This window comes from Protomyctophum bolini, assembly GCF_963924005.1.
Source record: "Protomyctophum bolini genome assembly, chromosome: 3".
Classification (NCBI taxonomy): domain Eukaryota; kingdom Metazoa; phylum Chordata; class Actinopteri; order Myctophiformes; family Myctophidae; genus Protomyctophum; species Protomyctophum bolini.
In genome coordinates this window covers 2,747,081-2,772,175 of record NC_137864.1, presented here as the reverse complement: position 1 = coordinate 2,772,175, position 25,095 = coordinate 2,747,081, and the positions used below count along the sequence as shown (strand labels likewise).

Genomic DNA, 25,095 nt, shown 5'->3' with positions numbered 1-25,095 from the left:
CCCGCACGGTTCACAGTTCACACCACTGCAGCAACACTGACACGTTCAGCGGAGTGACTGCTGTCTCTGTGCCGTCTGTGAAGAGCCATGAGCCGCGACTCCCGGAGGGGCAGCAACACCGCCGGGTAATCTACACTGACTGACTCGAGACTTGAGAAAAAGACGTCCAAAAGTCGTTGTCTGTGTATAGGCTAATTCATTGGTAAAAGTATGCTAAATAACTCATTTTTAGACCATCTGGGAAATAAAAAAATAAAAAAATCTGCGGCGGCGGCCTCGCTCCGCTCGCCCGCGAGAGTCCCCCCCCCAACGCAATTCTATAGCCTACCCAAAGGTAAAGGACTGTGGCTGTTTCTTCTGTGCAGTCAGTTGGTCAAAAATGGACTGTAGCTGTTTCTTCTGTGCAGTCAGTTGGACAAAACTGTACTGTAGCTGTTTCTTCTGTGCAGTCAGTTGGTCAAAACTGGACTGTAGCTGATTCTTCTGTGCAGTCAGTTGGTCAAAACTGGACTGTAGCTGATTCTTCTCTTTAGTTAGTTGGTCAAAACGGGACTGTAGCTGATTCTTCTGTTCAGTTACATTGTTGTATCCGGACTCACCCAGCTTCTTCTCCATCTCGTCACTGAGTGTCTTCTCCAGCTGAGACACAGCTGTCCTCACAGTCCCCACATATGAAGACTGAGGGACATTGACCTTTGTCCAGTCCTTGGTGGGTGGAGGGGCGGTGGTGATGGACGAGAGCTTCTGGAGGAGGTGGAGGTGGTCTTCCATGTGTGAGAGCTGCTTCAGCTCAGAGCTTCTCTTCTCTAACTCGGTGATTTCCTGTTGCAGATCTTTGATGAAGCCTTCAGCCTGTTTCTCTGTTGTTTTGTGCTTCTCTTCAATCACATCATTGAGCTCAGCCTGGCTTCTCTCAATACAGCTGATCAGAGCAGTGAAGACCTGCACGCCGTCTGCCATCTCTCTGTCTGCGTCTTTCTTACTGAGCTCCACTGAGTGTTGGACCTCCTGGATCTTCGCTCGTCTCTCCTGGATCATCTGCTGAACTTCAGCCTCTGTCTTTCCCAGCTCAGCCTTCTTTCCTTCATATGCCTCTTCCAGAGATACGATCTGATGTAACTTGTGGTCTGACTCAGTGCAGAACTGACAGACACACACGAGGTCAGTCTTACAGAAGAGCTCCAGAGGTCTGTCGTGTTTCTTACACAGAATGTCTTCCAGGTTCTTCACGGGGTCGATTAGTTTGTGTCGTTTGAACCTCAAGACTCTGTGATGAGGCTCCAGGTGAGTGTCACAGTAGGAGGCCAGACACACCAGGCAGGACTTCAGGGCTTTGAGCTTGGTCTCGGTACAGACGTCACAGGAGACTTCATCTGGTTCAGCGGGTTCCGGGTTTGTGCTGGAGGTTTGTCTCCGCTGCTTTGACTTCCTCAACTGATCGGCCATCTCCGAGACGACTTTGTTAACGGAGTATTCTGGTCTATTACAGAATGTTTTGTTACACAGCGGACACTGACACACATCACTAGTGTCCCAGTAATGTGTGATGCAGGTCTTGCAGTAGTTGTGTCCACACGGAGTGGTGATTGGATCAGTGAACACGTCCAGACAGATAGAACACAGGAACTGCTCTTCAGACAGGAGACAGCTGGCAAACTCCATTTTTTTTCCCACACTGAGAATAAAAGTGAAATAGATGTTGAGTTTAGTTCAGTTATTACACTTTTGTCCATCTGTGTGTCAGCTAATCTCTGGCACCAATTTCAAAACAACTCTGAGGTCTTGTGACTGAGATGGATCTGTCATTATTTGTCGAATTCCTTTCAGATTGATTGGCTATGATCTGCAGGTCCTGGATAGTCAACTCTGCAGGCCTGGCAGAGATCTGCGCTCAGAGGAGCACACTCCAGTTATAATAATGAGATAAGATTATGAGATATACTTTATTGTCCCACGAGGGGAAATTTGTCTTGGGCAAAGTGCAGTAGTACAGTAACATCATGGAAAAAGGACAACTTTATTAGGAGAAAAACAACGAATACAAGATAAGAGTTAAAAGCAATAAAAGAGTACAAGTTGTAAAAGATGGACGGAGTCCTCTTTATCAACGGATGGTTGGATGGGGCGGTTAAATCGACTACAAATGATTCCCCGAGCACGGCATGAACAAATCACGCATACAGCACGTGTGTGTATGTGACAAATAGTAGGACTTTAACCTGACTTTTTAACCTTTTAACCCATTTTGGTGTTGGCATCATGTCGTGCTTTAGCTATTCGAAAAATCGAAGAGCGACTGACATAGAAGACATTTTTTAGAATCTGATCTCAGGTCAGAATGGAAAACTGTCAGGATGTAGAGGACATTTTTAGAATCTGATCTCAGGTCAGAATGGAAAACTGTCAGGATGTACTATAGAAGACATTTTTAGAATCTGATCTCAGGTCAGAATGGAAAACTGTCAGGATGTACTGTAGAAGACATTTTTAGAATCTGATCTCAGGTCAGAATGGGTTAAATGCTACCAGCTGATCACCTCCATGCCACGCCCCAATGATGAAATAATTTGTTCAAAAGTAGCCCAGTGCATAATTAAGTGAACATACTGGACTCGTGTAATATTCTAATATTTTATTTAGATTTTGTTTTCATCAGCTGCATGCCATAATCCCCCAAAATAAAAAAAATAAAAAAAGTTTTTAAATATTTCACTTTGTGTAATGAATCTAGAAGTTTATGAATTACATTATGAAAGAAATTTCCACACAATATCTGTAGTTATGAAAGTTGACTTACGGAGAGAGAGAGAGAGAGTCTGAGACCAATGTTGAGCAGAGCTTGAACGCCACAAAGAAATCCAAAACACAGTCCAACTAGTCTGTATACCTGTCTTCTGACTGCACGCACGCACGCACGCACGCACGCACGCACGCACGCACACACACACACACACACACACATATAAAGAGGGAGTTAGAGATCAGTTTAAACGTATTATTTATATTGCGTTTATATTTTTAGTGATTTGCAGTTGTAGTTACCGTATATGACACAAGTAACTTAACAAGTTGATTCTATACTTCTGTACTTCCTGGTAACTCCCCCCCCCCCCCTATAGTTTTACACTGATTGGACTGGAGAACTGAATATGAACATTAGGGGAAGCTGATCTTGCCTGGAAACAATTTTTTATGTAAACATTCTCTCTTAATGAATAACAACAAATCATTATGTTTATCACTCACCTGTGTTTAAGTTGTCAGAGTGGTGTAAAACGTGGTGTTGACAGAAGGTTCCGTGTAGACTACACAGTGAGTGAGTCGCCGACACCAAACCTTTCACTGCAGTTTCGTTTCAGTAGAATCTCCCTCACCGTCAGGAAACTCCTCCGTGTGCTGTAGCTGTTAACCCTTTACTGCCACCTGGAAGGAAGAATAGAGTCGAGAGACCCCGGGCAAAGAAATCCCCGTTCATTTTCCCCTCATAGACTTTTCAGGAAGTATTTATTTAAAGACGTTTATACTCCGCGGACAAAAAAGCCAACTCTTGTCGTGACAAATCAAGTAGCCCAGTGCATAATTAAGTGAACATACTGGACTCGTGTAATCAGGGGCGGTTTTTACCGCTACGCAAACTACGCAGCTGCGTAGAGCCCCGACGGCTAGAGGCCCGAGAGTTCTCCCTGAAAAATGTTTAATATCGCAGCCCCGCCAGCCCGTTCCGTCGCAGACTCGCAGTTGATTTTTCTGAGGCTGCAACTACTAGTTGATTGACTACAAGTGAGTTTGCTGCTACTAGGGCTGCTACTAGCATCAGTGATGATGATGATGATGATGAAGAGTTGAAGACGACGATGATGATGATGGTGGTGGTACTACTGGGGCCCCAGTAGTACCACCACCATCATCATCGGCTAGTACCAGTGAGGCTGCTGCTGCAACTAGGGCTGTTAATTACTAGTAACAGTAGCAGTGACAGTGATAATGATGATATTGAAGATGGAATTGAAGATGAGGAGCCAGAGGAGGAGCTATCTGATTCTGAAGCACCTGCAGTGCCAGTGAATGACATCATAACTGATGACCCAGCTCTTTGGCCAGGACAGCTGAGTGATAGGGAGCGGTGTGACATTGTCATTAAAGGTCCTGTCCAGGTGAAAGTTTTCCCCCAAAACAATTACAATTACAATTCCACACATGCAAACATGATCCGCTTTAATTACTATAGTCTATATTATGAGTAGGCCTATTCTTTTTTTTATGTCTAATGTATTTGCATTTAAATTCCTAAATTTAACATAAGAAGTAAGAACATATAAATGTATTTGTATTTCCACACGCTACGTCCAACCAGGGAAACTCCCCCCTGTCAGGTGTAAAGTAGCAAATTGGACACTCAGGCATGAAGGAAGCATGAGTTGAAGTCCGTTGCTCTCCCCTTGTCCCCCATATATGGGGACTAGGTTGGTGGAGGGTGTGTAGAGCCCAGGATCACATTAGATGATTGACACAGGGGTGAAAAGTGGGTTACAAAATCATGGGATAAAAAATATATTAAAAAAAAAGTAAGGCATGGCTGTAAGGCATCAATTATACTATAATGCTACCCATGCAGTAGTTCACCCTGCAGCAACAGAACACATTACAGATACCAAGTTACAGCAATGACACTACTGCATGGGGTCTAGTCTATCTACTTTGTTATAGCAAATGCTCCACAACAACACAGTGAAACAGTGAACAGTGAAACATTCCTTTAAATTCTGACAGTGACATGAATCACTCATGTAATTATCTGTTTTGAATCTCAGGTATGTTTCCATTGCATTGTTGTCTCATCAACCTAGAGTACACACCTTAATGAACTGACACCAACTATTTAAGATACGTTGACAAACAAAACTAGTTTAGCCTGTAGAACTTCCTGTCTCCTCATGTCCCCAAGTAACACTGTCCTCTGAAAGGCCATCTGCAATAATTCACCATTCACCTTTGCAGCTAAGGGTCCCTTTCTTGGACTGCAACTGTACTTACTGTATAAGACCCATTTATTGAAATCCCAACATGGAATATACTTGGACCATGCATTATGCCACATAATGCCTGTCTCAGGACGGCCACCTGCCAGTATACAGTGGATAACTTCCCAGTCTTGCTGGGTAAGTTAGTTGGGTAACTATATATCCAACTACTTTAACCCAGACATCCTGATTTTGGGCATGTCATTATAGGCTAAGAAGAAAGGACAATTGCTGATCTACAAGGTCACAACATGCCGTAACGTAATGTGTTGTAGCTTTTCCCCAAAAATAAGTTTTGATAAGTGACTTATTTTAAAATGTGTAGCGCAGTGGAATAGAGTAGACAATATATGACACGTCAAGAGTCTATTAGTACTGTAGGCTATACATTTGTGTTCTGGTAATATCATTGATCACTTGTTTTGCATGTCCGTGGCAAAAATAAAACATTAATGCAAATGTCGATCACATGCACAAGCTGGCATAATGCCCCCGGGTGCAGATAGCTCCTGTACTATCATGGTTATTGGTGGTGAAGGCAATACTAATAATGTTAGTCTGGATATATCAAATCCTGTGTTGAGGATCGGATCACACAAGAATAGCATCACTTTATGAACAAAATAACACCCAAACCAGACAATTAATTAAAAGGTTTCATAATTACAGTCTGCTTGAGGTGTAATGCCGCTTTAAACAAAATAGCAGACAGGCACTGTTACATATCTGAACTCATCTTCTCCTCCTACAGTGCGTGTCAACCACATTACCACATACCAATCGTTGCATAGAAGCAGCATGGTTATTGTTATGTGCACACCGTACACACCCATGGTACTGTGCCAAGATAACTCACAAATCAAGATAAACGCACGCACAGGCAGTCAAGTTGTCTATCGATGTTAACCATGTCAAACCCTCACCCTAACCTAACCTCCCATGGGACAGCACACCTAAACCTAACCTAACCCTTAACGCACCCCACACCAACCTTATGTCTAACCAAAGGATGCCTCCCGAGCCACTTCCAATGTGATTGAACTATAGGCTCTGGGGCTGACAAATATTAGCCCCAATGTTGAGTAAACCAACAAAGGTGTGGCGGCACCAGGAGAGTGTGACCCAACTTAATGTGGTAAACTTGGTATCTGTAATGTGTTCTGTTGCTGCAGGGTGAACTACTGTATGGGTAGCATTATAGTATAATCGATGCCTTACAGCCCCCCCCCCCCCCCCCCCCCCCACCCCTGTCTGTTTTGGAATGAGGGAACATAGGGCTGAGGGAACATATAGGGCTGAGGGAACATAGGCCTGAGGGAACATAGGGCTGAGGGAACTTGGGTACGGTCCCTCAAAGTGCACCAGATTGAAGCATTTTCATGGCAAATTTACAGATTTTTCTGGACCCCCCCCCCCCCCCGGCGTGGCAGTGCAGGGGGACCCCTGACAATGCTTTGCTTAGAGCCCCCTGTTTGCTAAATCCGGCCCTGCATGTAATATTCTAATATTTTATTTAGATTTTGTTTTCATCAGCTGCATGCCATAATCCCCCAAAAATTTAAACCAAAGAAAAAAGGTTTTAAATATTTCACTTTGTGTAATGAATCTAGAAGTATATGAATTATATTATGAAAGAAATTTCCACACAATATCTGTAGTTATGAAAGTTGACTTACGGAGAGAGAGAGAGAGAGAGAGTCTGAGACCAATGTTGAGCAGAGCTTGAACACCACAAAGAAATCCAAAACACAGTCCAACTATAGTCTGTATACCTGTCTTCTGACTGCACGCACGCACGCACGCACGCACGCACGCACGCACGCACGCACGCACGCACGCACGCACGCACGCACGCACGCACGCACGCACACACACACACACACACACACACACACACACACACACACACACACACACACACACACACACACACACACACACACACACACACACACACACACTCACACACACACACACACACACACATACATAAAGAGTATACAGTTTAAATGTATTTATATTGCGTTTATATTTTTACTTTGGTATTTTGCAGTTGTAGTAACATATCGTACCAGATCTTTTCTTTTCCGTGGATGTTTCTGCTGAGCTGTATAGTCTCAACATTTGCATAGATTTCATCATCACCTTCTTCCTCAATGCTTTCATCTATTTCTATTTCTATAGATAGTTTTGTATATTTAGTATATAGATAGATAGACAGACAGACAGACAGACAGACAGACAGACAGACAGACAGACAGACATATAGGGATTTGTGCATGTACTGTTACTGTATAGTTGTGGTAACATTACCAGATCGTATCCTCTGTGGCTGTTTCTGCTGAGCTGTAAACGTGTGGTCACAACATGTGCATAAACGTTCTCATCCATGTCTGTCTACCTTTATGACTTTAAAACGTCTCGCAGGTATTTGACATGCAGGTTCAACCTCTTCACAACAGATTACAAAATGAACAATAGAGAGATAGGGTGGTGGTCTTTATTTTGTGAAATAGTTTCATAGCATTCCACCCCTCTTGTTTCCTCTTAGCAGTAGCCTATAGTCTAGTGAATTCACCCCTCTATAATACCCTCCCTCCTCATTTCCACCTCGCACAGCGATAAACATCTGTGTCACACATTATGTATCCTTTGTTGTTTGTATTGTTCGTAATTGTCAAATGAATTCATTACGCTCATTTAAGCGACTCTCGTTGACCAAAGTGCAGGAGCTAAATCCTTAGTCCTGAGTCTATTTATTATAACCCATTTTGACCTGGGAACGATTCCACTTAATGTGACAGAATCCAGCAAAAAGGCCCACAACTCGATTTTTTACAGATCACAGATTTTCACAGATTATTAAAGTGCAGAATGTAAGCTTTCATAGGATGTATCATTCAATGACATTGGACAATAATCGAAGGAGATATGACCATCTATAAAACTTGTTGAACCAGATACCCCCAAAGTAGAGAATTTGCCCTGCAAAGTTTCCTAAGATTTCAGGAATGGGTCCCAGGAATGGGTGTGACAATAGATCCTCAATCCTGACAGTTTTCTGGAAAACCCCCTATGTTTCTATGGCAGCCGCAAACATTTTCATGTCAAGGAGCCCCAAAAAAGATTTTTCAAAAAACTAGCACACCTACAAGCTCGTAGCGTGGCACTCGCGCTACGAGGTTGTAGGTCTACTATTTTCCAATAGCTAAAGTAGAACAGAATGATTTAAAACACCAAAAGGGGTTCCCGCCCCGAAATGGGTTAATTAAGGCTAGATCACACAAACTATTGTACACAAATCATCTACAATCGACATAAACAATTAACCCGAGAACATTAAACATAACAACATGTTGTCATTTTAATTTTACACAATGTAAAATATACCATGAAAAAGATTTCTCATCTAAAGATATTGAAGTACAGCAATTACATTGAGGTAGGCCTACTTTTCACAAATTCGTCTATAGTTCCCCATAAACAAATAATGTCTACAGTTAAAGGACCACTTCACCACTTTTCAGCCTATCTTCATATAATAGGTCCTCGATAATAATCATGGTAAAATGGCACGATTCTTTTTCTACTCAGTCTCTGTCTCATAGGAGGGCTGTGGGCAGTTTAGAAACCGTCTTCCAGTGACATGCATCATCATTAGGCAGATTGTTTTTTTAAACAAGATTTCTTTACAAAAACGTTTAGATTTTCATCATCGTGAGAACGATGGCTTCCATTTTCGCATTGCAACTTTTCAGGGCTAGAAAGCCTGCAGTTTTTATTAGCTTGTATTCCCCCACCGATGATGTCACTGGAAGACGGTTCCTGAACTGCCCACAGCCCTCCTATATATGAGACACAGACCGAGTAGAAAAGAATCGTGCCATTTCGTCATGATTATTAGTGAGGACCTAATATATGAAGATAGGTTGAAAAGTGGTGAAGTGGTCCTTTAATGATTCCGACAAACCAAACCAAACACGTGTGAACGCGCCCATCATGCACAGCTGTGTACCAACACGCCAGCTAATAGAGTCTTTCACAGAGCCAACGCATAGGTTCGAAACATGATTTGTCGTTCCATTCTCCATTATGAAACACGGCACAGTCCTCTTCTCCTGCGGTGTCATTGGGCTCACCGGGGAGCCAGTACCTGGAGAAGAAGGGCCATTTTAATTCATTTACAATTCATATAACAAGGATGATCTTTTTCTCTACTAAAGCTTTGTTTTTCTTCATTATTAACGTTATTATTATTATTATTATTATCATCATTATTATCATTATTATTGAATCAAATTATGTTGACGATATTATACAAATTAACCGGACAGTGGTACTATAGACAACACATATTGTTGTCTGTTGTTTTAGTGACATAAATGGTATAGCATATGGTATAGGTTGGTATTTCATTATAATGTTTAATACCACATTTAGAAATATATTTATATATTATATAGAATGAAGGTATAAAGTCTCACGTTGGTGTGGTCAGTGGCGTTCCATCCACCCACGTCCACACTCCTTCCTCGTCTGCGTCGGTCAAACCCAGCCATATCCACTGGTTTCCGACAACCGCTTTAACAAAGTCCTGGACAGAAAAGATGCTGGTTATACATAGGAGGCCTTAGCTGTGTTTCACCAGTTTCAATTGAAACGGGGCCTCCACCCTCAGGGGGGGGGGGGGGGGCCTCCAAGCTCCAACTGAACGTCAGGCGTCAGTCAAAACCCCGCCACTCTTGGCCCTCTCTATCTCGCTCACACACACACTGCCTTGCTCTCTCTCCCACAATGTTATAAGTTACACCTATATATTTTATGTTAATATCCTGGGTAAAATGTGCAGCATTGGGGAGGTATAAAGGGGAGACACTTTTAAGTGTGAAGGGACGACAGGATGAGGAGAGGGTGTTGTTGTTGTTGCTAATTGTCGAGAGTAATGGCTTGCGTGTGATATTGAACAGTCAAACTATTTGTGTCAACACGGCTGTATCAACAAAATAATGATGTCATAGGTATAATGAGGGCCTCATATTTGGTCTTGAAACGGGCCTCCAGATTCCTAAGGCCGCCTCTGGCCTGGTTACTGAAATACACAGAAGAAGTAGAAGATAGAAGTAGAAGATTTACACGCACGCACGCGCGCACACACAAACACACACACACACACACACACACACACACACACACACACACACACACACACACACACACACACACACACACACATACCTGTTTTTCTTTGCTGTTTATGATGATCAAGTCTGATTGTTTGTCTCTGCAGTATCGTCTGCTCTCCTCCCAGGTTTGCCACTCTACTTCCACAGTAGAGATGTAATAGCACACATCGCCAGCCAATATGAATCCATGTGATTCTAACGACAAGAGAACAAGAGTTAGGGCCGATTCATACTCCTATTTTACCGCTGTTTCGGCGCTGTATAGTGCCGAAATGAATTTCGGATCGTCAGAAATTTTCAGTAGCACCGAAGAGAAGACTTTAGGACCTCAAATTACGTCACATTGTAGGCTCTACAGAGCCGAACCGACTTTTATCCGGCTCTAAAATAGGAGTATGAATCGGACCTTAGCCTCTGTATTTCATTTGCTCAGATTAATCGACGAACACAACATTTTAAAAGACAATTAGAAAGAAAGAAAGAAAAACAGTTGACGTCACAGTCTCACTATTTATATCTCAACTGACCGCAAAGGGTTCTCTTGATGTCGTCCCGTTCTATGAGTTTGTTGTATCTGGACTGTAGGCGGTCTAGCTTTAGACCACACCGGTCCTTCTGCTGGGTCAGGGTGTCATGTCTGGACTGTACACGGTCCAAGTCATGGACCAGGTTGTTTCTCTCCTCCGTCCATTCAGAATCTGTAAGAAGGAGGATCAAACAAACCGATGACTTTTTTTACATACACAACTTTGTTTCCGATCTGACATCCATTTTGGGGCGGGAACCCCTTTTGGTTGCTATGCTTTAGCTATTGGAAAAATAGCAGATCTACAAGCTCATAGCGCTATACGAGCTTGTAGGTCTGCTATTTTTTTATTTTATCGAAGAACGACTGACATAGAAAAACACAGCTTTTTCAGAAAACAGGATATACAGTAGAAGACATTTTCTAGAATCTGATCTCGGGTCAGAATGGGTTCATGTGGTTGTAGTATAGCTGCTCTGTGACTGGTTTGTAGATCTGGTTGTTAGTTGTTAGTCTCTCTTCAACTACAGTATCATGTTCTGGACCCCATGTGGACTTCACAGATCATATAGCTTGGAAACCAGACGAATCTGCTACAGCAAAAAAAAAAAGCAATGTTAAAAGGGTGGCATTTGTTTCTCAACGTAGTACGAATGTGTGCGCAAAGTTTCACCGCAATTGGACAGACGGACGGACACTGCATTCATGATTTGCGGCATGTGTGTCATTTTAGCTCAAAACAGGCCACTCCTGCAAACTTTAGATGTCTTTTAGTCAATCAGGATGGAATATATATGAACATGACTATAGAGATCAAGCGTACCCATTTGCATGACATCTGGATAAAAGGAATATCGAAAAAAATGTGTTTTACATAAGTCGGCTTGACTCGGCTTGAAGAACAAGGCCTGTGTGAAACACATTGGGGGCAGAGGTTCTGCACTGGCAGCACGCACGCACGCACGCACGCACGCACGCACGCACGCACGCACGCACGCACGCACGCACACACACACACACACACACACACACACACACACACATTCTGGTGGTTTTGTTGTCTTCCTTCCTGACTGCGTTGGGTTGCTCTATACAGACTAGAGACGCCTAAAAATGCCCATTATGATAATCAATTGAAAGTATAGAACCCAGATAGTTATATAAGCATTATTATAAGATACCTATACTGTATAATAACCAGCAAAATGTTCATTAAGTCACAACATCAGAAAGACTATATAGGAAAAAGCACTCCTCGGAGCGCTAAATGTTCTAAAAGTGGACTTACAGAGAGAGAGTCTGAGACCAATGTTGAGCAGAGCTTGGACGCCACAAAGCAATCCAAGTCCCATTCCAACTAGTCGGTACGGTCTTCCGACTGGACAGACGCAGGCACGCACGCAGTGGGAATACAGATGGCGTTAGAGATCAGTTTAAAATAATGTATTATTTATATTGCGTTTATATATATTTTTTCGTGATTTGCAGTTGCTAGTAAACGTCTCTTACCGGATCTCTTCTTCCGTGGACGTTTGTGTCGAGCTGTAGTCTCAACGTTTGCGTAGGTTTTCTCATCGCCTTCTTCTTCCTCTTCTTGGATCTCAATGTTTTCAGCCATTTCAATATTTGTGACGAATCTGGCAGGTATTTGTTGTGGGTTCAACCTCTTCAGAATGAACGACAGATAATATTATTATCCCCCTCCTCCTTCCTCCTCTTGTTTCCTCCTCTGTCACAGTAGCAGAGGCAGTGCATTCACCCTCCCCTCCACACCACCCTCCAGCCTCCACCCACGCCATCCAACCCTCTCGACCACTTTCAGTCTCACGTATAGCGTGGTGATAAACTTCTGTCTTTTGGTCTAAGCAATATTACACAAGAGGGTGTGGTTTAACGTGATTATTGCCACGACAGCGATGCGGTCGGGAACGAGACGGAGTCGAGTTCCGCGAGCATCACTGAAGTGGCAGTAATCACGTTAAACCACACACCCCGAGTGTAATATTGCAATTCTACAACAGTTACCCTTAAAACTAAGAAAATCGCTGAAAAAAAATATTTTTTTAATGACAGATGTAGTCACTACGTTCCACAAATGTCCCAAGAAACTAGCTAGCCTATAGCCACCGAGTTTGCTGGCGCTTTGGGAAAACAGATTTATTTCTGATTATTTTCCTCATAGACCTATTGTGTTTTTGGTCGAAACAAACGGGAACCCCTTTTGGTGTTACCATTATGTTAAGCTTTAGCTATTGAAAAAATAGCAGATCTACAAGCTCATAGCGCGCCACCGAGTGGCGCGCTACGAGCTTGTGGGTCTGCTATTTTTGAAAAATCGAACGACTGACACATCGAACGACTGACACATAGAAACATAGCTTTTTCAGAAAACTGTCAGGATGTAGAAGACATTTTTTTTTAATCTGATCTCGGGTCAGAATGGGTTAACGGCCCATAACTAAAGAACTGATGATTGCGGTAACTGTAATCTGGGAGGCTGTACTGTTAGCTGAGTGTTCTTATCACCACTGCAGTTGGAAAGTCTCCTTTCTCTGAGGGGTTCTTTCACGTTTCCGCATGAATGCGACATTTGAAATCACTTTTGGCTCTTTGAGTTGTTCGGCCCATTTAGGCCAAAAAAAAAAAAAAGTTCGCTCTGAACGAATATATATATTCAAAGATACGTGCCGCATATTTACGATATTTCTTTTTCAAAAATAGCAGAACTACAAGCTCGCAGCGCGCCACTCGGCTGTAGCTTGTAGATCTGCTATTTTTCAATAGCTGTAAAGTATAATATAATGCTTAGTTAAAACCCGTCCAGAATGGGTTAGACAGGCCTCTCAATATGTGAATCCAACATGGAGTTGTTTTGGACTTCTTTATACTTTGACCAGAGGTCTCTTGGATTGATAAATGAGGGCCATATAGGTCACATGGTTATAGCTTCTTTACCTTGACCAGTGTTGTGTGATGTCTGCATTATTCTACGTACATCACGATATAGAAGTGATGCAACACAACGGTTCTCAACCTTTTTATTGTCGAGAGAGAGAGAGAGAGAGAGAGAGAGAGAGAGAGAGAGAGAGAGAGAAAGAGAGAGAGAGAGAGAGAGAGAGAGAGAGAGCTTTAACAGTGTGTGTGCTTCATTGTCTGTGTCACACAGGCGTTTCACAGCAGCAGAGGAAGTGGGTTCACATACCTCCTGTAACCACATCATTTAGCTGAAATGACGTTGTCTTAACGCTGTGGCAGTGTACTTATAACACCACACCCAACATCATGTTCAAGTATAGAAAGCTGTGCTCCTCCATGCGCAGAGATGGGCAGTATTTGAAATACATGTATTTGAAATACGTATTTGAAATACTTGTTTTGTATTTTGTAATTTGTATTTCGCTGGGATGGAAGATGTATTTTGTATTTTGTATTTAGATACATTTTTGACCCAGTATTTGTATTTTGTATCAAAATACATTTTCAATGTTTTTTGCCCATCAGAGATGGGCAGTATTTGAAATACATGTATTTGAAATACGTATTTGAAATACTTTTTTTGTATTTTGTAATTTGTATTTTGCTGGGATGGAAGATGTATTTTGTATTTTGTATTTAGATACATCTTTTGACCCAGTATTTGTATTTTGCCCATCTCTACCATGCGTAGTCATAGAGCTCAGATCTCTGTCAGCCGTTTGCTTTAAAAAAAAAACAAGCTTGTAAATGAACGGACCTGTTTTAATTCAGTGCTGCACGGAACCAGTATTTGTTGTTGGGGATTATGGACAGTGTCTATAGCAGGATATTCTCTTTTAGTAGAGACTACACAGAGGTGTAAACTGCTGCCATGTGCAGCCTTACAGTCTATTTCACACACCACACATCATGTAACTGTGTGTGGGGGAAGCATGTACACACGCACATGCATTATATAGTTAACCACACTCGCCGTGTGTGCGTGCGTGCGTGCGTGCATGCGTGCATGCGTCTTTCTGTGTGAGGAATTGGGAGACTGCTGTCTAGGGGGAAAAAAGTGCAGAGCCGTTTGCAAGATTACAATTTATACTTTTTATACTACATTTATACTTTATACTACAGTACATTTATATATATTATATTTGTATGTTTCCACCGATAGCCGTCTGTTTTTTTCCCCAGAAAATCACAAACATTGTTACAACTACTTAAAAATCTTTATTTTCACCCATTTCCGTACAGTCACTGGCATATACAGTAGCACAAGAAACAAACGTAAATGTTGATTTCACTGCAGCATTTATGTAGAGAGAGACAGCAATGAGAAAACAGCCTGCGATCACCTGTCATACAGATACTGTACATGTATACAGTATGCCAATGCTAGTGGGTGTGAATTATTCTTTGTATTCATCAATCATCTTGCTGTATTGGACACCCGCACACATATACCACATAACTAATGCATTCATTACATTGTGAAAAAGATGATGACACACTACAGCATAATAATAATTCATAGTTTTGCTTCTACTCCACTGCATCTCAGTGACAAACATTTAAGCAATATTACACAAGAGGGTGTGGGGTTAACGTGATTATTGCCACGACAGGGATGCGGTCAGGAACGAGACGGAGTCGAGTTCCGCAAGCATCACTAAGGAAATCGCTGAAAGAATATCTATTTTTAATGACAGATGTAGTCACTACGACCGGCACAAATGTCCCAAGAAACTAGCTAGCCTAGCCACCGAGTTTGCTAGCACTCTGGGAAAACAGAGCAGCTGAATTCTTTGTTTTGATTAAGGGGGTGAATGGTGCCGGTTTGATCCACGGTTAGAAGCCGTTTCAACCAATCAGATTGCTTCCTCGAAACGACCTGTTGTAGAATATACATTTTACTCCACTACATTCATTTGGAAACTCTTTCACAGATCCAGTACATGCGTGCGGAGCATGATACATCGTTCCATCCTCTCTTAGACTTAGACCCCTCCTTATGAAACACTGCACAGTTGTCGTTTCCTGGGCCATTAGGCTCATCAGAGCGCCACCACCTGTAGAAGTAGAAACATTTACACATTTACACGTTGTTTTAGTGACAATTTGGTAGATTGGTATTTTTTTTTAAATATCATTCCATTTAGAAATTAACCCATTCTGAACGGGAACCCTTTTTGGTGTTTTAACTATAAGCATTATGTTATACTTTATAGCTATTGAAAAATAGCAGATATAGCTATTTTAGAAAACGTTTTTTATTTTTCGACGTCTGGCCTAAATGGGTTAAATATGTGGAAAATAATATGTGAAATGCAGTTAAGATTTAAGCAGAAATAGAAGAAGAGTAAAATGAAGCTAAAGTCTTACTTTTCTTGTGTGGTGGTTAGTGTTGTTCCATCTACCCATTTCCACACTCCGTCTCTCTTGGTCAAACCCAGCCACACGTTCTGCTTTCCCTTAACAGATATGTCAACAACTTTGACAACAAAGTCCTGGACAGAAAATGTGCAGGTTATTGAAGTGCACACTGTACCATAGACACACACGCACGCACACGCAGGCACACACACACACACACACACACACACACACACACACACACACACACACACACACACACACACACACACACACACACACACACACACACACACACACACGTCATATACTGTACCTGTTTTTCACTACTCTCTATGACCATCAGGTCCGATTGTATGCCTAAACAGAATTGTCTGCTCTCGTTCCAGGTTTTCGTCTCCGTAGAGATGTAATAACCTTCGCCAAATTTCTGCCAATCAGGTGATCCTATAACAAGGACGAAATCATGTTAGCCACCATTTTTTTGTCTTCATTTGCTCACATTAATGATGAACAAGATGATATAACAATGAATAAAAACACTTCACTGACCACAGGGCCTCTTCTGCTCAGCTGCATCATTCAGGTTAGTCAGGTTGACATATCTGGACTTTAACTCTTTATGTTCATTAGTCAGGTTTTCATATCTGGACTTGAACTGGTCTCGGTCTTTGACCACATCATCTGAAAGACAGAATCAACAAACGGATGAGTTTTACACACACAACTTTGTTTGGATAGTAAATCCGACCAAACAGCCATCAAAACTTATTTCTGAATGAATATGTCACGCAAACAAAGCTGCTCATTATAGAATGACACTCACTGTATTTGACCAGGACAATGATGACAGCCAATAGGAGTGCACACAGAAGACACATGGCAGCGGCCCTCATGAGACCATTGTTCTTCTTTGACTCATTACAGGCTGAAAGACACAGACCTCCGAAGGATACTTCAGAGGGTTCAAAGTTGAAATTAAGCCACAAGCTTTTCAAAATCAGATCCTTCCAAGTCGGCCATATATGGCACCCATGACCATTTGTATTAGACCTGACCAAAAAAATAAATTATGACAATTTTCTGAAAGATTTGAGGCACATTTTGAACGACTTTTCAAAAATAGCAGACCTACAGTATACAAGCTGTACTGTAGTACGAGCTTGTAGATCTGCTATTTTTTCAATCAATAGCTAAATTATAACATAATGTTTAAAACACCAAAAACCCGCCCAGAATGGGTTAAAACAAAATGCCCGGATACCAGAGGATTAGGATTAACAATGTTATGCGTTGTGACCGATAACGAGCAATTCATGTTCTTAATTGACAAAATAGAGAGAGAGAGAGAGAGAGAGAGAGAGAGAGAGAGAGAGAGAGAGAGAGAGACAGAGAATTAGGGTATATATAGCCAAGTCTATCAGACACCAACTACCCGTGCTCTTCCCGTAACATCCATAGACGTGATATAGTTAATCATTGTAATAATAATAATAATAATAAACTTTATTTGTATAGCACCTTTCATACATAAATGTAGCTCAAAGTGCTTCACAGGGCAAAAATAGAATACAATAAAACACAAGTAGTTAAAATGATAAAATAATGGCAAAAAGAACAAAATTGAATATAAGAACATAAAATAAATAAAAACGAATAAAAACAAATAATAACAAATAAAACACCATACATGCAGCAAATCAGTCAGGGCAGCTGGGTAGGAACATGCATATTAAAACTCAATTAAAAGCAATGTTGTAGAAGTGGGTCTTGAGCTGAGCTTTAAAAATGTCTACAGAGGCTGCCTGACGATTGTATAGCGTTTATAGTTTTACCTCCGTGCTGCTCTCGTGCTGTGTTCTGCTGCTGTACGGCATATATCTGCTGGGCAGCAGTACCACCAGCGCCTGCATGAGGCAAGTAGTCTGCAGAGCCAGAGTAGATGTCCACCACCGTGTCCTTTCTCTCGCCCCTCTGGGCAGTACCACCAGCGCCTGCATGAGGCAAGTAGTCTGCAGAGCCAGAGTAGATGTCCACCACCATGTCCTTTCTCTCGCCCCTCTCGCACGGACCGTATTTGACATTCGCCGGCGGCGTCAGGTCTGACGGCGTGGCGTACACATGCTCCTCCGCCATATTACTGTAGTTCATCTTCAAGCTGCATTTGCTGTACATCTCGTCGGAGAACTATAAAGGTCACAAAAAGAGGAAGACTTGGTGGAAAGAGTTACAAGAGCCGATATATCACCATTTGGGGGGGGGGGGGGGGGGTTATTGGCCAACAATGGTGGGCCAATGATGTTTCCTTAGTTTCTGTGTATAATGTTATGTTAACCCATTCTGACCGGGAACCCATTTTGGTGTTAGCATCATGTTATGCTTTAGCTATTGAAAAATAGCAGATCTACAAGCTCATAGCGCGCTATTTTTGAAAAATCGAAGAGCGACTGAACATTTTTAGAATCTGATCTCAGGTCAGAATGGGTTAATCAGACCAGTGTGTGTCCAGTGGAAACCTCGTATGAATCTGATCTCAGGTCAGAATGGGTTAATTAAGTGTTGCATACGTATACGAATGATGGGGACTTTATTTACTGTTGCTGAAGAAGAGAGGGGAGTCATGGGAATGACTTGAGAGAAATGATGTAAAAGTATAAGTGCCCAGTTTGGGACATTATGAATAAACTTGACCTATATAGGCATAAAAGGAGACATTATCCTTATATGAAGGTAATTATGAAAGTGCTTGGTCTCTAGTTGGCTCCATACAGTATGTGTACAGTACACCAGTGTCATTTGGATCCTATATAGTCTGCACATGGTGATGATGGATTGACCAACAGCCTATAATAATATTTGACAATGGGGAAATTCCCCTTCAGGGGATAAGAAGTTGGCCTTCCACGCATAAGACTTGAGTTGGAATCCCATGCTTGTAGATCTGCTACTTTTGAAAAGTCGTGAGACTTTTGTGCAATTCTCTGAATACAATATACGATATGGAGTGAATATGGGCTGTGTCTTTCCGGTTGTCAATGAATGTACAGTAAGGAATCCAAAAGTCTGTAATATGTATATTGTTGTTGCTTGTTGCTGTACATCCCATGACCTCTTTTGGGTTTTTTGTATAATAATAATAATAATAAACTTTATTTATATAGCACATTTTCATACATAAAATGCAACTCAAAGTGCTTCACATTAAAATAAGATAATATAAAATAAAATAAAAATAACAAGCAGCGGAATGCCGGAAAACAAAAAGGAGGTCAATCATTACAGTACACAGTATATACAATTAGCAAATAAAAATAGCAATACAAAACTTGAACATTAAAAATGGTAAGGAAATTTGTACCAGAACACAAGATAAAACTAAACAAATGCCAAGTTGAAAAAATAAGTTTTCAGCTTGCTCTTAAAAACACAACTTGGGGCCATAGACCCAGAAAGCGGCCTCACCGGTGTTCTTGTGTTGAGCTTTGGGTCATTTTAATAGAAGAGTGTTTAGTAGTGTTTAGTTTTTTATTTCGTTTTTTTTTCTGTTGATGTTTTAGTTGTATTCCATGCCTTGTCTGTCTTCTGCGTCTCGTCTTGCATTTTCAAAAAGAAAAGACAAAAAAAAAAGAAAGAAAAACAGTGTTCGCTCCTGCTCAAAGGGGGGGGGGGGGGGGCGCCACAAATGGAAAAGGTTGTGCAATGTGTCGTGCAATATGTTGTATTGTTGTACAATATTTCCTCTTACTATATACAAGCTTCCTCGGATGCTGACGGATGACACAGAGATCCTTTTTTTTTTTGCTTGTGCTTGTGCTTGTGAAATCATGTAGATTAGATGTGATGTGATTACCCTCACAAAAACATGCAGTAATCCTGGTCTCTAAAAACTACCTCCCCCTGGGCAGCCGGGGGCGCCTGATGGAGGGGGAAAGGAACTGGTTGGAATAACGTGTTCCTTCCACGCGCTACGTCCAACCAGGGAAACTCCCCCCCTGTCAGGTGTAAAGGAGCAACTTGGACACTCAGGCATGAAGGGAGCATGAGTTAAGTCCGTTGCTCTCCCAAAGGTTGGCGGAGGGTGTGTATAGAGCCCAGGATCACTTTAGATGATTGGCACAGGGGTGAAAAATGGGTTACAAAATTGTGGGATAAAAAATATAAAAAATAAATAAATGATGTGATGTGTGTGCGTGCGTGCCGTGCGCGTGCATGCGTGCGCGCGAGCGGCCGAGCGCGCGTGCTGGGAGCGTTCCTGTGTTGGGGGAACAGGGTTCATAGCCTATAACAGCCTATAGAGTTATAGAATTCGGGGCTTGATTATACATTTAGCTGCATGCCTGCTGTGTGTGACGTCACGTGACCAATCAAGTGATTGTGTGCAGGTGTGCAGGAGAAGATGGGGGTGATGAACCGCGGCGTGGTGTACGCCCTGTGGGACTACGAGGCGGACGGCGGCGAGGAGGACGAGCTGGGCTTCCTGGAGGGAGACTGCATGACGGTGCTGAGACGGGAGGACCAGCTGGAGACGGACTGGTGGTGGGCTCGCTGCGGCGGAGACCGAGAGGGGTACATCCCTCGCAACCTGCTGGGGGTGAGACGCGCGCACACGCACACGCACGCGCACACACATTAACGTTGTTTAATGCCATATCAGATAGGACTTTTCTGTTTGGATGTCTGAAAACGTCTGAAAACCCACCTTTTCAGACTCCATCATGGCCCATAGCACTTACCCTATACCCCCTTAGACAGCATTTCTGTAGACTTAGATAGCATTTGATACAGACTTATCGCATGTTATGTAGACAGCACTATAATTGCATTGTATGTAGTCATAGCACGCCATAGTACATATGTATAGCATAGTAGTATATGTATAGTTTATATGTATAGTTTCATTATATAGATATTCCACTGTTACTTTCTTAGCTTATACGCATGTTTACGCAGACCGAACCGGAGCGTAAGCCCATCACACACCGTCTGCGAACGCTGCGCCTTCGTTATTTTCAATGAACCTATCGCACACCGGCGGCGTCTGACGCCTCGTCTGACGCTCCGATACGCCACTGTTCTATTTTCCAGGCGTTGCCGCGTGGCAACGCCTGTGCCGAGTCGCTTATACTCACCCGGTGTGTGTTGGGCTTCAGTCGCACAGATTTCATCCAAATCTCACGCAAATCGGTACACATGATCTCATGATCTCTGATCAAGACGAGTCTGTTGGATTTCCCAGATTCTACACTGATTGGCTATAAAGTTGCCTTCCAAAGTTTTCAGGAGTGGCCCGTCTTGTACAAAATTCTGCACATGTCCTGCTCATCCAGAATTCTATCCTCAGAGATGCTATGAAAAAACATGTTTATATTACTCCTAAACATTTTGCCAAACATCACACGCACTCCTATCCTATCCTCCTCTATAGCAGATCTACAAGCTCACAACCGCAACACGTTGTGAGCTTGTAGATCGGCTATTTTCAGCTCTTCTCAAAAGTTACATTCATGGAATGTCTGACATTTCTTTTCGGTTGTATTTTTATTTTATTTATTCAATTATTTTGTAAAATGTTTGAATTTTTTTTTATGTACGTATGGAAAGACTGCTAATCCTTTTTGAATTGAATGAATACACCTTTATTCATTCACAGGTGATTTTTTTTACCAGTTGCACAATTCTTCTACATTTTGTTTTAATCAGATCTGGAGATGCTATATATGAGAATGCATGTTATTCAAAAGCATTACGTAATAACAATGTAACAATAATTAATAATTAGCTCCACGTTATAAATAATGCTGTGGTTTCTCTGTCTTCAACAGCTGTATCTGAGGATCAGACCCCGACAGAGGAGCCTGGCTTGATCTCAGAGAACCCTGTTCCCGACACACACACGCACGCACACACACACGCGCACACACACACACACACACACACACACACACACACACACACACACGCACACACACACACACACACACACACACACGCACACACACACACACACACACACACACACACACACACACACACACACACACACACACTGGGTAGAGCAGGTGAGGAGATGTGAAGCTTCTAGCATTGTGTAGGATCTTTGGACACAGAATATTTAGATACCTTTATTGAAAGTGATATTTTTGCTTTGATAGACCATTGTTGTTGTTGCCCCGAGACCTCTATCTGATGTCAAAACTCACCACGTGTTCTGTGGAGGAGACGGAAAGGAATACAGGAAGCACAATATCTCACAGTGTATACAGTTCATCAATCCGTGTACACCTTCTGTTCAATTGCTTTTCAATATAAAAAAAAAAATGAAACATTGTGTATACATATTTCCCTTGCAAAGAAAATATCCACTTGGTTCAGAGTACGCAGGTGCGTTGGACAATATGACAAATGAAGCAATCGTGAGCAAGCGTTCATGAACAAAAATCCCACACTCAAGAGCGAGATGTTTGTTAATAGCCTTTTGTTGATGATTGCTTCATAATACTTTTTTCATTGTCATTTCTTTTCATTTATGTATGACACAGACCATCCGGTCATTATGAGAAAACCGGTCATTATGCTGGTTTTATTTATTAGAAATTGGAAAATGAGTCATTATTGTGTTAGTGTTTTTTATTTTATTTTATTTTATTTTATTTTATTTTATTTTATTTTATTTTATTTTATTTTATTTTATTTTATTTTATTTTATTTTATTTTATTTTATTTTATACAGTATATTGAAAAGTGATTGCATGGAAGGTGTGTACGCATCCTTGTTGATAACCTGCGAGAAAAAGTTAAAAACATCTCAGACTGGAATTATCAATACGCACAAAAGACCCTTGTTTCATATTTAGTTTGAAGCCTTTTGTCTGGCAAAACGACTACGAAGCATTGAATTCTCTGTTAAACGCTGTTCAGATATACTGTAGACCAGCTTCTATTGGCTACAAAAACACTGTTCAGATATAGACCAGCTTCTATTGGCTACAAAAACACTGTTCAGATATAGACCAGCTTCTATTGGCTACAAAAACACACAAACCTGTGTGTGTCAACCAATGGGACTGCGGACCCCAACATGAGCCGTGAGACATTCAGACTATTGTGTCCTCACTCAATGTTTAATAATATATTGTTATCAGAAAGAAACCTTCTATCTCCGTGTTTCAACATTTTGTAAATCAATGAATGCCTATAGCTTCATCATACGAGTGTCAACTAAAAAGTAGCAAAGAAAAAGAAATGCCGATCCACAAGCTGACAATGTGTCACATTTCATTGCGTTGTGAGCTTGCAGATCTGCTATTTCACCATGTCTGTGAAAATGCAAGTGATTATGTGCAGTATGTCTGGGTTTTATAAATATTTAACCAATGAAAAGCTTTTTTATTTTTATTTTTATTTTGACGTGCAAGGTTTCCAGCCGACAGCAATGATATTCTGGTCCTGATTTCTAACATGGAACCAGCTTAGAACCCTCTGGAATAAACCCTGAACACTGGAATGTACTGGATTTTAGCACACAGTAGAAACCAACCAAGAGACAAGGATTAGCGTAACAACACTGGTCATACACGTCTATGATGCCACCATTTTTGTTTGGCGTGATGTGGTCGTGAGCTGCACTTCATTGTGACTTGCATTGGTCCTCAACGATGATTTCACACAGCTTTGTTGAAGTGGTTGGTCATTAATGTCAAGAAACAGATACATAATGAATTCATACTTATCTGAGATATTGTCTGTTCTGATATTGTTGAAGTCGGGCAGAAACCTTGTACTGTATCTCCATATTTCAACTTTGTAATATTGTTTTCGTCAATTAATGCTACATGCGCGAAAGCTTGTAGATCTGGATTTCATTTATTTATTTTTATCCTAAAAAGTAACCGTTATGGGCATATATGAGGTTTCCACCCGACAGAGAATATCTGATACGATTGCTTCTTTGGCAGATCCATATTTCAACTCTTGTTTGCGTAAATGAATGTCTCACTTCATCATGTCACCCCAAAGTAGTGAAGATAGCTGATCTACAAGTTCACAACGCTGCGACGTGTGGTTTTGGACATCCGACAGTGACGATATAATATGATCTATCTATAAATCTAATCTATTCTAATCTATACTGCCATCACTGCACTACAAAAGCCTGGTTCCAGCCTGAATCGTTAACCACGCTCATTAAAAAAAAATCACACCTGTGTGAACTGAGTGGTGCAACTCCCCTCTCCCCCCCCCTGTTCCTTGGAGTCGGTTGCACCACGCAAAAATATATGTTCTGGTGATTCCAGAAGTGAAACAAAATGAAAATTCGGTGTCAGGCTAGCATTCCACAGGTGGGGAGGGGACGTTGTATCTCTGTTGGTTCCTGCTGTGTGAAGGTATACCTTCTCCACCTCTCTGACGGAGCAAAGGTTTTTCTACTGTGTGAATGTACCTTTTCTTCTCGGCCACTTGGATGGAACTGGTTTCTGTTGTTTCATTTCATAAGATTTGGCGTGGGCTATACTGTATATACGGTAGTCCCCCGCCCGTAAGCATCGGTGTCATTTGAGATTTTAGCGTTGACTATTCAGAAATAGCAGAGCTCACGGCGGGTCACTTTGTGCAGCACTGCGAGCTTATAGCATACATCTGCTATCTTTGAAAGATCTTGAAAGTTTGAGAACTACTGACTTAGAAGGCATTTTGTAGAATCGCTCTTAATCAGGTTGAGAAAATGAGAAATGTGACTTTGCAATGTGTGAACTAGATGTTCTTATGGCAGTGTTTACTCATCAATGCAGGTTTATATTATCTTATCGAGATTCCAGTCCGACTAATGGATGACAAAGTTGTAGCATTACTGTAGCGTTTGTTTGAACAAAAATCAGTTGACTACAGTTTATAAGGACGAACCAAAGGTGAGACTGAGATGCATCACAGGAATGTGTGAAGCAAATCGACTTTCAAATGCATTCCTGTTAAATAAAAAAAACCTTTAAGGTATATACATTCATGGCAGAAATCTGGTTAACCCATTAAA

General features: G+C 41.6%; 2 protein-coding genes across 2 annotated transcripts in view; one reads left to right on the top strand and one right to left on the bottom strand.

The window, feature by feature from the left end:
• LOC308313426 (apoptosis-stimulating of p53 protein 2-like) overlaps nt 1-21,931 on the top strand; it is a gene marked incomplete at both ends in the record, with an annotated part of 66,108 nt that extends 44,177 nt beyond the window's left edge. Inside the window, 2 exons of the mRNA XM_080760523.1 lie at nt 20,450-20,658; nt 21,890-21,931. Of these exons, the coding sequence (XP_080616649.1) occupies nt 20,450-20,658; nt 21,890-21,931 (251 nt within the window). The remainder of the gene's footprint in view (nt 1-20,449; nt 20,659-21,889) is intronic.
• LOC308312777 (E3 ubiquitin-protein ligase TRIM47-like) lies at nt 325-1,681 on the bottom strand (the record flags this gene model as incomplete). Its single annotated transcript, XM_080759488.1, has 1 exon — nt 325-1,681. Exon 1 carries the CDS (start codon nt 1,660-1,662, stop codon nt 325-327), a length of 1,338 nt encoding a protein of 445 aa, XP_080615614.1. The 5' UTR covers nt 1,663-1,681.
• Nucleotides 21,932-25,095: the final 3,164 nt, after the last annotated feature.